Here is a 13,782-nt window from a genome sequence, read left to right on the forward strand (position 1 = left end):
TTTATAAAGCCTCATATTTCAAAATGTGTTGTCATCAATAACTCATCATCAAGTTAGAAATCACAAAGTTACTTGGGTTACAAACGCAAGTTGAACCCATGTCAGAAAAATCAATAATTATAAATTGCCATTTTTTGCAAATTAGCTCCCAGACCACTCACCCATTCCAGTATAAACTATTATGAAAATTAGCATAATTAATTCATGAAATGTCAGCTCACATATTCGAGGAGGCAAAGTTATAAAAATCAAACTGGAGTTTGAATTTATATCATACTGTAGGATGATGAAGCTTACTTATATTTGAGAGGACTGAATACTGATGAGCAAGAGTGTAATTAAAATGTTATCAATGTTATATTTTGTCGTGTATCGTCATCAGAGATCTTATTTGATTGTGCAAATCATTGATCCACCTTTAAATGATGACTCATGATAGAATTTGATTGTAATTCGCACAGTTCATCAAACAGTTTTTGAAAAGATGTCAGAAGTGGGATTTGAACCCACGCCCACATTCGTGGACCAGAATGCTCCGTCATACGACGGCAAGAGATTCTTGAGTCTGGCGCCTTAGACCACTCGGCCATCCTGACTGTTACATAAAATGAAATATAATAACTGGTCTCTGTCTACTTCAACCTATGTTCAACTCTTTCATATTACAAAAGTAGAATCGACTTTGTGGTATCGGAGAAGTGCAAAATAATCTAACAATTGATAAATATCATAGCAGTCGCCCATATTCAATATCATTTATTATGTGTTATAATCATCAAGTTAGGAATAACAGGGTTGATAAGGATGATACCAGCGCGATTGGAACCGACTTCAGACTAATAAAATAACGGTGATAGCAGTTTTTAGACCCTTTACTAAACACCATCCAAGCATAGAAAATAAAAAAAATAAACATAAATTAGAAAAAAGACAGCTTACCCCTCTCCAGTTCAACACAGAGTGTAACCCTCTCTGCTGCTGAGTACTCCGTCTTCCACTTGCCAGTAGCTGAGTCCATGTGCACGTAGCCCGGTTTGGGGTGCCCTGTATCCCAGTTTTGGTATGATAATGACGTCATGATCTCCCGATTAGCCATCCACTGGTATCGACCTGCACCAAGTTATACATTTCAGATGTAGTTAAATTAATAGGTTTTATTATTAATTCTATTATACATTTCCTGATTTAATTCGACTGATTCAGATTGTATTGAGATATGCAATCAGATATGCAACTTATTATAAGTTGAACTTATATTCGCTGACTGATAACCGATCTTATCTCTCGAATATCCCCCTTGTTCTGATGACGTCACGATGACGTCACGATGACGTCACGATCAACGACGTTTAACTGATCACATGATTCAACTGATTGATATGGACAATTTCTAGATATTATCATCTGGGTAACATTAAAAATCAATATGGACGTACCACCCATTGATTGAATCAGTCCCAACCAAGCTTCTCCTATTCCATTATCAAGTAGATATTCCTGAAGTCTTCCGTTGCTTTCTTCATTCATCACAGGAACCCACCTGAAATATATTTTTTGGTATTTTTTTATTCCCATTACAGTTAAAGTTACAGAAACGAACACATTCTCTGAGATACATTTCTCAGTACTATTCCAATTAAAGTAACAGAAACGAACACATTTTCCTACCTAAAGTGGAACTTATTACCTGAGACCATCGTTAGAGCACCTCATCATACCCGCTGTAGCTCTATAGGTCCCAACATTCTTTATACGTAGTGCATAATGCTTCCAGAACACTGAAATGGTAAATTTTTAAACTCGTCAAACGGACAGATCAGCTTGTCAAAACTATTTTCCGAGCTAGTGTTGATCAAGGATGGTAAATGCGTTTTGGGGAGACTACGCGTAGATACTACGCATACGTATTTCCCGATGATAAATTACGTATTTCAAATTTCTAATACTAGTAGTATGGTAGTCGACTACTACCTTTAAGTTGCAGTAACGCGCGAATATCTATATATAAATATTACATTGCAAATTACATGAAATTGTGGCCTAAGTGGTTAATGCGCCAGCTCCGTGTCAGTAGATTGTGAGTTCTAGACCCGGATAGGATAAATTATTCCCATACTTTTTGGCAATTATGAATAACTAATGAATAACTAAAAATACCTCTGTAATATAACTAACAAGGTGAAATGAAATCGTCATCCGGCCGAAAAATTTATTATGGCCGTTTTAAAAGTTTATTATAGCCGTTTTTTCTTTCCAGGCTGGATTCCTAGTCACTTTTTAAATTTATGCCATTGGGAAGTCCGTGTTAATCCGGTTTCAAAATCCAAGCAAGAGAGACTTGTGATCTTAGTCTGCGGATATTGTAATAGATAAAAATGCACTGGAACTGGGTCTCGGGTGAAAGTCTATTCCTCGAGGGGGGGCATAACTGCTTTATAACCTGAGAAGCTCTGCTCTGCAGCAGACTGACTGATTGGTTGGTTCAGCATAAGAATAGCAAGTCGCTGCAGCGTTTTCATTCGAGCACCGTAAAGTCTCCAAAACGACTGTCAGTATTGGCATTGCTATATACCACTGGGCCAGCGACTCGCGCGCAAATATCACTAATCTGTAATCACGTATTTCGTAAGAGATACGCGCGTATTTTGAAAAATTTTACCATCAAAGAATTTAAGCGCCAAATTTTGCCGTATTTCACGTATTTCTTAGAATTTTTGAATACGGCATATTTACAGGCGATTTTTTGACGTATTTACCATCGATGGTGTTGATCGCGTTCGTGGGTATATATTAACCTCTTTTCGTGATTTTAAGTTACTTTTAAAAGTTGAACCAGGTAAATATTAGTCGGAAATGTCATAATATAAATGAAAACATTAGCAAATTGGCTTACGTGTGTCAGCAGAGAAAGATTGTCCAATAGTTGCTATGAAAAACGACATGAAAACTAGAGACAACATTTTTCCTGAAAAACAAAAAATGTTCGTTATCAATATTACTAAAATTATTCTTTTCCATTTAAGCTCTTTTAAAAAAGGTTCTTTTAAACTTTCAATCATTGAACTATAATTGAATCAAACTAATGGTGTGGGATTAGTGATAGTAGCTGGAATTAAATACGAACTGACGCCAATTTATTTGATTCAGCTATGTAACATGTACTATCGCAAAATTCCAATTAATTACAATTATTGAATGTCGAACGGTTAAACTCAAACCAGTTCTCAAAAATTACGTTGACAAAAGTGATACTTCAAATTTGACGATTCTTTATAAAGCTCTAGATTAACAAATGCATTACCGCCATAAAATAGTTTCCTTAAACTTCCATGACGTAAATTAGATTTATTAATGGCCGGAAACCGACACTATTTTCAAATTTCATACTTTCTGCAGAACAGTTAATGGATGCCTTAAATAAACGTATCACAAGAATGTGGCAAGAATGTGAATACTTATGAAAAAATAATGGCGTAATGCATCTGTGTCAAGATGATATGTAGCATATTATTGATTATCTTGGCACAATTGCATTTCACAGGTGTAATGGCTGTCAATGGTAAATATGGCTTTATTTCATAAACAATGCGTGCATGTCGACTATAATTACCGCCAAATGTCACTGCTCGCGTAAAAAATTAAAATCAATAAACGAAAGGTTAAAGCTTGAAGTGGTCATAAAAGGTAGTTTACTCAAATAGCTGCCACGTTTAATTGCCATGAAAAATGCTTCAACTAATGAGCTAATAAATACATAATTAATTTGATTATAGAACGTTTCAGAATTATTTCTGTGTTTAGTTGCTAATCAAAATTATATTTGTGTGGTTAATAAAAGCAAGAGAATTAATCTTTTGGTCTCGGTTTTTCATAGTTGCTTCCATGACTAAATTTTCTTTTCGTTACGTCACTAAATTGGTAACTACGTCACTAACTTGGTAACTACGTCACTAACTTGGTAACTACGTCACTAACTTGGTAACTACGTCAATTACTTGGTAACTACGTCACTAACTTAGTTATGAACTGAATTATATCATTATAAAATTATACATAGAAACTAGTATGTGTGTCATGGAAACAAATCAAAAATTAAAAAACAGATTTTAAGAATTCAAACTGAATTAGTTTTAACAATTAACTGACTATATATACTAGTAATTTTTTTTCTCACTAAATGAACAGTATTTGGAATTTACCAGTAAAATAACCTAAAATTGTAGTTCAGATGCTATATTTCATTGAAGTAATAATTTTGTTTGACTTGTAAACATTTCTTCTAAAATTTATAGTATAGCGATTTGGAACGAAAATATAATTCTACATCGAGTAGTCTTAGCTCTTATCTTCACAAAATCTTCAATCAATATTGCTGAACTCGGTACAAAGTCATGCTCATTACTTAAACATTTGGCTGAATCGAAATGACAATGATGAGTAATCGAGAAATCTGACAACGTCTTTATTTAGCATTTCTGAAGTTTTTTTCAACAACAAGATACAAGGTCTCTCCCGAACGTTGGGATGGCCTGAGGTGCTTATCTCCTTTTCATTAACCCTGGGCCACTCTGTGTCGAGGCACTATACTAGCTGTAGGGGGGTTATTCCTACGAGCCAGAGAGTGTGTATCACCAGCCGACCGGGTGGTGTAGTGATAACACGATCGCCTCCCAAGCAGAAGACCTGGGTTCAAATCCGGTCGGATTCAAGTCGGTCAGCTTTACCAAGCTGTGATTTGGTACAGCTTCGAAGTTTTTTCACAGAAGCATAACCGCGTTAATACTACCAGTAACATCTTGTGAAGTATCTCACTGAAGAATTATCACTTCAGTCACATGATCACATGATAACATGTTACAACACGTGACACAACACGTGACACAACACGTGACACACCTCATGTGAGCACGTGAAAGAGCAGAAACGTACCTAACACCAGACTAACCAGTCCTCTCTGACCCCCACTACAAAGAGTGGATATATTGAAGTTATTGGTGCAAGGGAGTAGACTATACGACAACTCCCCAAAAGACACATTAAACACACTGGTAGTGTTCCGAGCTGCCAGCTGGTTGCTAGGTGTTACAGAACTGCACGTGCAATCTGGAGACAGGTCGTTAAGAAGCAGCAAGTTAGTCCCCTTTACTGGAGCTGAATGTAGAGTTTTATCACACGTGGTGCACGCTAACTTGTGCACCTCTGCTGCACTATTGTGGTTGAGTTTGTAGACAAAGTAGTCCTTGCAGCATCTGTAGAAGGAGTCTTGTCGCTTGAGACTGATGGTTGAACCTAGCTGACTGTGGGAGGTAGCGAGTGTGATGGTGTTGTAGAGAAGGAGGAGAGTGTTGCTAAGTGACGTGGCGGAGGATGCTGGCTTGGTTTTGTTTTTGCAGGTTTGTAAACAGTTCTTGTAGGAATCACGTGAATAAACTGAACGGTTCAGCATTTGATCCATCAGCTGAAATTTTGTTAAATTAGCGGATAATATACAGCGCTCTTATTCACCATTACAACATATGTAAGTCAGGCTAAAATAGCAATTTTATTTTATAATTTGTTACCTCTTGCCTAATGTAAGATTCGGAACACTTTTATAAGAGTTCATTTAAATTATTAGAAAAATAAATCTCATTCTGAAGATTTTCGGGGATTATTTCTTTGTTTATTATAGTGGTTGCAATTTTATTCTCATTCTCTTGTATATATACTTTTTGACTATTGGGTAAATTTACTTTTTATATTAGGTCAGACATAACCATGTAATTTGACTTTTGAATCGTTTAATCCGTTTAATCCGTTACCTCTGGGAAAACTGCTGAAAGATGCTGGTCCACCATCATCTCAATATCGTTAACTGGCTCAATGGAGTTAATGAAACCCTTGTCATCTAGCAGATATGTCTGAATTGGAGGCTCTCTGTAGCTGACTTCTAAAGGCAGAAGGTTAAAATACATCATGAAATTGTGACTATCATAACATTCTCATTGAACCAACGAGTAAGACAAAAAAGGTAATTAAGACAAAAAGGTAATTAGAATTGCAACGTTAGATTTAGAAATTATAATAATCAATTTGATGGACAATGAGGATTGAGGAAATTGGAACTTACTTCCCAGTTTGAATATTTCTAAAAGAGACAGTTTGTAGAACTCTGTTCCGACTATCGCTGGAGTAATTGCTGTGGAATCTGAGATAAAAACAAGTTACATAATTGAGTAAAACTTTTGCACTTCTCTGCTCGAATTCAAGTCACTACAAATTTTAAACGCGATTAACATTTTAAATATCTTTATTCACCTTGCTGAAGAATAATATTTCTAGTCAAGAAGAAAGCATCCTGTTCTCTGTAAGCTGAACTACGACGTTGGGGACCCATAGTAAGCCGATCATCTGCTTCTAGCGATGCGACTAGTCGCTCATTTTCAGTGAATATTTGAGAGTTTTCTTCAACTTCAAGCCACCCCTTGAGGTTGTAGAGAAGAAGACCTGCATTTGTGTACAGCATTACTGGAACGATCTGAAACATATTCTATGTAATAATGTTCAGCTTCTTCTGGGCCGGATTAAAACATTTCGCCTTACTTAAAGCTTTAAAGCTTAAAGCAGGTCTATGAAGGATTGAACGGTATCTGGCATCTATTTACAAATATAATTGCTTAAAGTTCTTCGCGGAACAATCAAACAACAGTCTTTAAACTGGATCTCAGAACAATCAGACAGTCTTTAAACTGGATCTCAGAACAATCAGACAGTCTTTAAACTGGATCTCAGAACAATCAGACAGTCTTTAAACTGGATCTCAGAACAATCAGACAGTCTTTAAACTGGATCTCAGAACAATCAGACAGTCTTTAAACTGCATCTCAGAACAACGGTTCCTGTACTGTAGTGCGACACGTACCCTAGTGCGAAACCTTCAAGATCGATACTGTCGCACTAGAGTACGCTACCTGGATCGTAGTGCGACACGTACCGTACTACGACAAAGGGTGTTTTTGTCGGACTTCGCACTAGAGTACGTGTCGCACTACAGTACGATTACCCAGAACAACTCACATCAGTAGACTGAGCTGGCCACGCTTTCCTCACAATATCACTGACAACAGAATAGTGGGCCGCTGTTTCGTTCATAACATATGTGTTGAACCTAGGAGTAGGAAGTCATCATTAAAATGAAGATTTGCTTTACTTTAAGTTCGGAATCATATTACGATTACGTGAAAATTTTAACCAATAATAATTTTTCCTCGACCAAAAATGTAACGTTTCAATCTGAGTAAATACCTGACGGTTTCCTTGGGAGTATCTCCCAGTTGTTTGAACCATCCAGTAATAGATATTGATATCTGAGGACTTAGCGGAGTGTCCTCTACAAGAGAACTCCCAGGGTTGGCAAGAATTCTCTTAAGATCGGGATAACATCAGTCAGATTCTTACTGGACTCAATCTCGTTGGAGAAGGCTGTGGGGATGGCCAGGGCTAGGAAGAAGGGGAAGGATTTGACGGGCGTGTAGTGGTATTGCATTTTAGTGTATAGCTCTCTGCCTCGCTGAGGGGAGGGGACAGTTCTTGTTATTCAATTTGCTCAGATAAATGCATTGCGCTTATTTTAACTAACAGATAGTTTCTCTAAATTTTTTGTCGCACAAAATGAAATTCCCGTTAGCCTTTTTAAATCTTAAGCGGAGTGAATCTATTTGTGCTTCAAGAAATTGAAAACTCCATTGATACTTATCCAAGTATGTATATATACAGAAATATTCACTAATATTTCTGTTTGAAGATCTGTTCTATACCTCCAATGAAAAGCTGTAGTGATAGAGACAGTTCCCCTCGACAACACCACTTTCGCCGCTTATAATAGCTCTTTCAATGTCAGAGGAAGATATTTCACCTAAAAATAGAAGCGCTCATGCTAAAGAAAGTAATATTTTCGAAAATCTTAGTACAAAATGGATACAAAAATCTGCTATGAGATTAGTTTAAAGATGTCAAAGATTGTTTTATATTAGAATTGAACTTAAGTTATTGACGACGAGGCCTCACCTTTGCAGAGCTCAACTTCAGCGAATCTTGCCGTGTAAGTACGTTCCAACTCAGCAAGAGGCTTCAGTCGAGGATGGTAGACTAAATTTCCTCTGTTGTTGAGAATTATTGCGTAAAGTCCCACCTGTTTATTTTTAATTTAGCGAATATATTAGATTTGTCCTATGATTGAAACAGTTTCTTATGACGTGATATAATATAAGCTTTAATAAAACAGCGCAAACTCTGAACTCGGTTAATCACAGGCACTAATTTTTGCAATACAATGCAAATAACAAGCACAAATAACTACTTAGCTTTTTTCACCTTGCTCAAATTAGCGACTTTACTGACAAGATTGCTTATCTTTATATCAAGTCCCACAATCCCTGTCTTTTTCTCCTGAGAGCACGATTTGTCGTGAATATTGAACACAACCATTTGATCCTTTTGTTGATCTTAATGCAACTATTATCTGATAAAAGCTAAGTAACGACACCAGCTAGGTACTGAAGTACTCGACAGTCACATCTACCCAAGGAACTTCCCAATGGCCATGTTAATTGTTAGCAAGTTGGAAACTAAATACCTTAATTCCCAAAAATTTGGGCGACAAAAAATTTGAGCGGGCCTCTCGCCCAAATTTTTTGCAGACCAAATTAATTGCATAAATCTTTTCCGTCTGCTAAATTTTTTGCTAACCAAACTTTTGGCATTTGGCCTGTGGCCCTGAAATCTATAGAAAGATGGCTTTTTCTTCATATCCAAGTGAAATATTATTTGAAATTTTAGTTTTCTAATCTGTCATTCATGGCTTGACCAAGTAAAAAGGCTTATATTTTAAATGAATAGAAATAACTGGAATAGCTAACAGCTACTAATAAAACAAATGGCTAGAGGTACGGATAGCTAGAGATTTAAACAAGATATGCCAATGGATTATCATCCACCGTAAAGTCTGATCTACAAGCTTACAAGCATCAGTTATACCCGACTTCTCAAAGCCTTTCCTTATGTCATCTGGCCTCCCTTTTAAATATACAAAAAGTTCGTTGATCCAACGAGCGTGTACTTCACGGATCACTGTCAAGCGGGTATCAATTTTCACATTGTCTGATGAAACTCCTCCATTGAGCTGACACACTATGTTTTTCGCGTACGGTCGCTGGACGGCCCCTGTCCCTTTTCACAGCTGGTAAATGTCTCCTGCAGGTGCTCCTGCATCCATGACTTTATCTGATATCACAGCAAGCAACAAGCATTCCACGTAACTGTAGTTCAAAGAATGTGATGGTGCATATGTCTGGTTAATTAAAATTAGACTTGACCTTTGGTCCGGGTTTACAGTAGTTCGCTACACACAATTATGTACACCTTTGTTTCCTCCAAAGCTAAGCGTATGTGCCGCTTAGTTTGATAGATCATGATGTAAACCTTCTAATTTTCTTCCAAACCTTTCGACCATCTGGTGAGGCGTCATAATGATAATTGTATGTGAAAGGGGTATGATAAGATATGCTGAGTGTAAGTAGACTAAACTATCTGATTGAGAGACTAAATATCACTATTGTATATTTATCATTTTGTACTGTGCCATCATCACTGTATTTTTTAGTAGTTACTGGGCAGATCGTAAATTTCATAATGTGAAACAACTCAGACTACCACCTACATGCTTAAAATTGAAAGCAAAATGACTGGAATAATAAGGAATAATAATGAACTAAGGCAAATATCTAACTGAAATTTTAGTGGAAAATCGTTCATTTTTCGAAGAATTTGTGCCCAAATTTTCGGTCGCCCAAATGAGTTCAAATTTTCTGCCCAAATTTTTCGGGCTCAAATAAATTGTGCTCAATATAATGGCACACAAATTTTTGGGAACTAAGGTAACCCTAAAGAACTAACCTGATAATAAGAAGGAGCGCTAACAGATAAGATCATCTGCTCCTCCAGTCTGTTTGTCTCCTCGAAGGTTCCTGGACTCCACTCATCTTTCTCTGTCTTCCAGGCAGCTTCCATATACGCGTTACTCCACTTCGGAGTGAAATTCCCTCGGCCACTGTTCGAGTTTTTGTTGATCATATTGAAGAATTTGAAGGTGTTTGCGTTGACATCGGATAGATGGCCCATCTCGAGGAAGTTTCCTCGGTTATTGCAAGCCATCTCCCTGAGACCGCTTGTTGTGGTTCGAGGATTTCCGCATGCAAACGTGAACACCTGGCCAAGTAAGGAAGTAAATAGGAATACTTACGTAAGTTTACTAGTTTAAGTACTACACGTAAGTACATATAGTAAGTAACGTGGTTAGAAAATAAATAGTTTTTAGGACGTGAAAGCTTACATTTCAATCGGAGAAGATGGCATATCTATGAACAAATTATTCTTCTGGTTTTTGTTCTCGAGTGGAGATGTCACTGCAAGTATAGTTTTTATTTCTTACCTGAACGTCTTGGTTAGGATTACGTCTCTCAAAGGTTTCTTTACAGTTCTGTATGGTACCGTCACTGAATACTATCAGTACCTTTTGGCACTGAGCTGACCGGTTTATGTTGGCACTGTTATCTGTAAATATGGGGTTCTATCATCATAGCAGGTATTTGGTAATCGCACTGCAAATCAACGTATACTGTATATCAATACCCCTATATTTTCAATCGATATACAGTGTATGCCGAAATCCGAATACACCCTCCCCGAACCCTAACTAATCCCTCGGTATTATTAAAATATTTGAACACTCCGTTACAATTTATGAAACTTACTGAACATATCAAAAGCAGCTTCAACAGCCTTGTCGAAATTAGCTTCATCATCCGGGCGAACATCCTGTATCCTCATATTGATCTCATGCTTGATTCGATCTGTGGCTCTGTTCAGCAGCTGATTAGAGAACCACGGAATTAGTAATATGTTAGCTTACGGTGGCTGTTGTCATGGCGACGTCACGCTGGCAGGCAAGCCAGCTGATAGTGATTTATATTGAAAAACGATATTATGTTTTAGTGTCATATTTCGTTTTATTGTTACTGATTTGCTTTGTTGTCTTCACTCTTCTTCACTCATGCATGGGAAGAAACTCGCACGTTTTGGGGAAGATTTGCTGTTAAATACTGATTTTATGAAATTACAAATATTAATCCATTAACATTATTCTTACCGTAATTGAATTATTGTGGCTGTCTGTTAAGTAGGCGGGTTGACTGGATATTCCTATGAAGCCCAGAAAATCGTTATCAGACATTAGTTTCAGTATCTGTGAGGCTGTTTTCTGAGCCAAAGTTAGTGGCCACCCCACCATGCTGCCACTGAGAAGGTTCTAACGTTAAGACGGTAAAATAGTTTGGAAATTTGTGTGGGCTTCAGTGGGACTTGTAGTGAGCCATGTTGCATTGATTAGAGGCATCGACTAACACAAGTTAAAGTGAGATTAAAGTTGCTTTTTCGCCTTTATAGATTAATTTCCGTTTTTGACGTTTCTTAGCACCTGAGATCGAAGGCAATGATGATGTCCTTGGAGCACCCATCACCGTCTATAAACCAAGGTTGGAATCTGCAATCGTAATCCACAGTTTTCTGAGGGTTAAGTTTAGTGTCGAGACTCATTGAAGTATTGATGCCTAAAGCGTTTGTTACAAAACATATAGAGGGACATTGCTATGTTAACGAATGCAATGGATCAACCTGTTAGATTTACATTCAGAGTTACACGTACCCTAGGAAAGTCAGCTGGGGCAGGGAACAGTCTCAATACTCCGTTCTCAGTGCAGAAATATTGCCAGATTAACAACTCAGACTCCTTCTTAAAGTTGTCAGTGAATGTTCCTCTCAGCCCTTTAGTCCAAATGATATCTGTCTCGACCTTAGAAGATAAGAGAAAGATCAAAATCCTGTTGCAAAGCGAAAGTTACATTCAAAATAGTATAGCTGGCTCGTGATACATAACATCGTTCTTAACTTTAACACAAAGGCCGTTATTTTATTATCATTCAAAGGCTAAGATTTGGCAACAAAGATTACAATAGAAAGTTTGGGTGTGTAAGAGATTAGAGCTGATGACCCAACTTTATTCAGACGCTTAACAGTAATTCTAATATTTAATTTAACGTTGCTGGAAGCTCATTCCATTGGCTAATTGTTGTCGCGCATCGCATTAAACCTGCCGAGTCATTACCCACGACTACTTATAAACTCGGATGTGCGATTATACCTTTGTGCCGTTGATAGAGACGTCAGCAGGAGTTGAGAACACTGTCTCAGTAAAGGAGACGTTCTGGTCGTGTTGGAGAGAGTAGGACATGCTCTTCTTAGAATTACCCGACGCACTGTGAACACAAATAAATCTTCAGCAATGTATTATTATTATAAAACAGGATCTTACCGACAAAAATGATTCTTATAAATACCTTAATGCGGTAAACTGTACCCTTGAAAAAGATTTTCCCAACATCTGTTGCATGCAGCTATATCTCTAATTTCGTACAATTCATGCAATTCAGCAATGTGCTCATCATAAAGTTGGCCCATTGACAACAGGCCGACAAATTTGACATTTCTCAAAGATATATATTATGATATGATTTGTGGAAGAGCCTTCAGTTTTATGCAGTGACCAACACGGAAAGATCTGCTTTACTACAATTGATGTTTCATACTCACGTGTCAAGATAAGACAGGATATAGTTTTCAGCCTCGTAATTCCCATTAGCCTCCTGGTATTCCTTCTTATACAGCTGTTGTACACGTGTCCTAAGATCGGACAGACATTTTGTGGCTCTGGTAAACTTGGCCTCCATGTCCCGGGAGATGTCCGCTATCAGACTTGGAATGTCCCATTTCTTAAACGAGAAATCAACTTTTTCGTACTCCTCTTTGAGCGTCCTGGTCATTTCATTTCGATCAGATCGTTTATAAATAACAAGTTTACTGTTATGATAAATAGTTTTGGTTGAGTGGTTATTTATGTGTTAGTGCGAACCTGAACGATGTAGTAGTGTTGAAGTGTCTGTGAAGCCGCTTAGACACGAAGTTTGCTAAACTGACGGAAGATGCTAAGTTTTGTTGAGCGCTCTGTGACTCTGCTAGGATCAGGAGCAAAGTGGTAACGACAATGAAAGGAAGGGGCAACTTCATAGCTCATCACATCCTACTATAGGTTTACTTATAGCCAGCTTCGGAGGTTTGAGTGATGTTAGACCGTAGACGTAAAGAAGGAAAAGCAGCAGCAGATTCAGATCTGCGCAAATAAACTGCCTGCACACAACTAGCTAACTAAACCATGGTAACAATACCGGACAATACTAAATACTGTGAGGCTGCTACACTTATAACAGTTACACAACTCAAACTATAATAGTATAATGCAAAGTTAGGCTTGCCACAAGCACCTATAACGGATACCTTGACTTTTAATACAAGAGACCGACAAAGATAGCAAATGGGTGTCAATATTTCTGCATAGTGCATATGGCCGGATATTGGACCAAATCAACTCACCACTACCTAGGGATCTCCCGCTCACGAGAAAGCTCAGATAATCTACACGCATCATGCATGTTGAAATGGCTGCGATATAATCACTTTAAAGCTTTAATTGCAGTGTAATTGCCATAAATATTCACTGATTTGCACACAGAACTAACGCTTAGCACACGAGGATGTCAACATATCTGGATCAAGTTTATAGTGAGGAAATCAGTACTCACAATACGTGGATAATCGGTCCTGTTTTTTGTTAGGAGCTAATGCAAGCAATGC

General features: G+C 37.6%; 1 protein-coding gene and 1 non-coding gene across 2 annotated transcripts; both read right to left on the bottom strand.

Moving 5' to 3' along the window:
- Positions 1-485: 485 nt before the first annotated feature.
- On the bottom strand, positions 486-596 carry Trnal-caa (transfer RNA leucine (anticodon CAA)). Its single transcript has 2 exons — positions 559-596; positions 486-531 (listed from the first exon to the last, which is right to left on the bottom strand). It is a non-coding gene; the product is annotated as a tRNA-Leu (tRNA).
- Positions 597-4,069: 3,473 nt separating this feature from the next.
- Positions 4,070-13,224, bottom strand: LOC134819285 (voltage-dependent calcium channel subunit alpha-2/delta-3-like). The gene is made up of 18 exons (XM_063829132.1): positions 13,004-13,224; positions 12,685-12,906; positions 12,236-12,350; positions 11,741-11,887; positions 11,513-11,601; positions 11,186-11,333; positions 10,791-10,908; positions 10,469-10,590; positions 9,934-10,245; positions 8,353-8,427; positions 8,047-8,170; positions 7,797-7,894; positions 7,285-7,549; positions 7,057-7,147; positions 6,298-6,517; positions 6,110-6,187; positions 5,802-5,929; positions 4,070-5,458 (listed from the first exon to the last, which is right to left on the bottom strand). Exons 1-13 carry the CDS (start codon positions 13,156-13,158, stop codon positions 7,370-7,372), a joined length of 1,905 nt encoding a protein of 634 aa, XP_063685202.1. The 5' UTR covers positions 13,159-13,224; the 3' UTR covers positions 4,070-5,458; positions 5,802-5,929; positions 6,110-6,187; positions 6,298-6,517; positions 7,057-7,147; positions 7,285-7,369.
- Between the last annotated feature and the right edge of the window lie 558 nt (positions 13,225-13,782).

This window comes from Bolinopsis microptera, chromosome 8 (assembly GCF_026151205.1).
Source record: "Bolinopsis microptera isolate Bmic1 chromosome 8, MBARI_Bmic_1.0, whole genome shotgun sequence".
Classification (NCBI taxonomy): Eukaryota; Metazoa; Ctenophora; class Tentaculata; order Lobata; family Bolinopsidae; genus Bolinopsis; species Bolinopsis microptera.

Bases quoted from the DNA above. Each gene is read 5' to 3' on its own strand.
- LOC134819285 (XM_063829132.1), bottom strand. From the start codon at position 13,158: ATGAAGTTGCCCCTTCCTTTCATTGTCGTTACCACTTTGCTCCTGATC. The intron at 10,246-10,468 runs GTAAGAAATAAA...TTACTTGGCCAG, and splicing joins ATCCTAACCAAGACGTTCAG to GTGTTCACGTTTGCATGCGG. The intron at 8,171-8,352 runs GTGAAAAAAGCT...AAAAATAAACAG, and splicing joins AAGTCGCTAATTTGAGCAAG to GTGGGACTTTACGCAATAAT.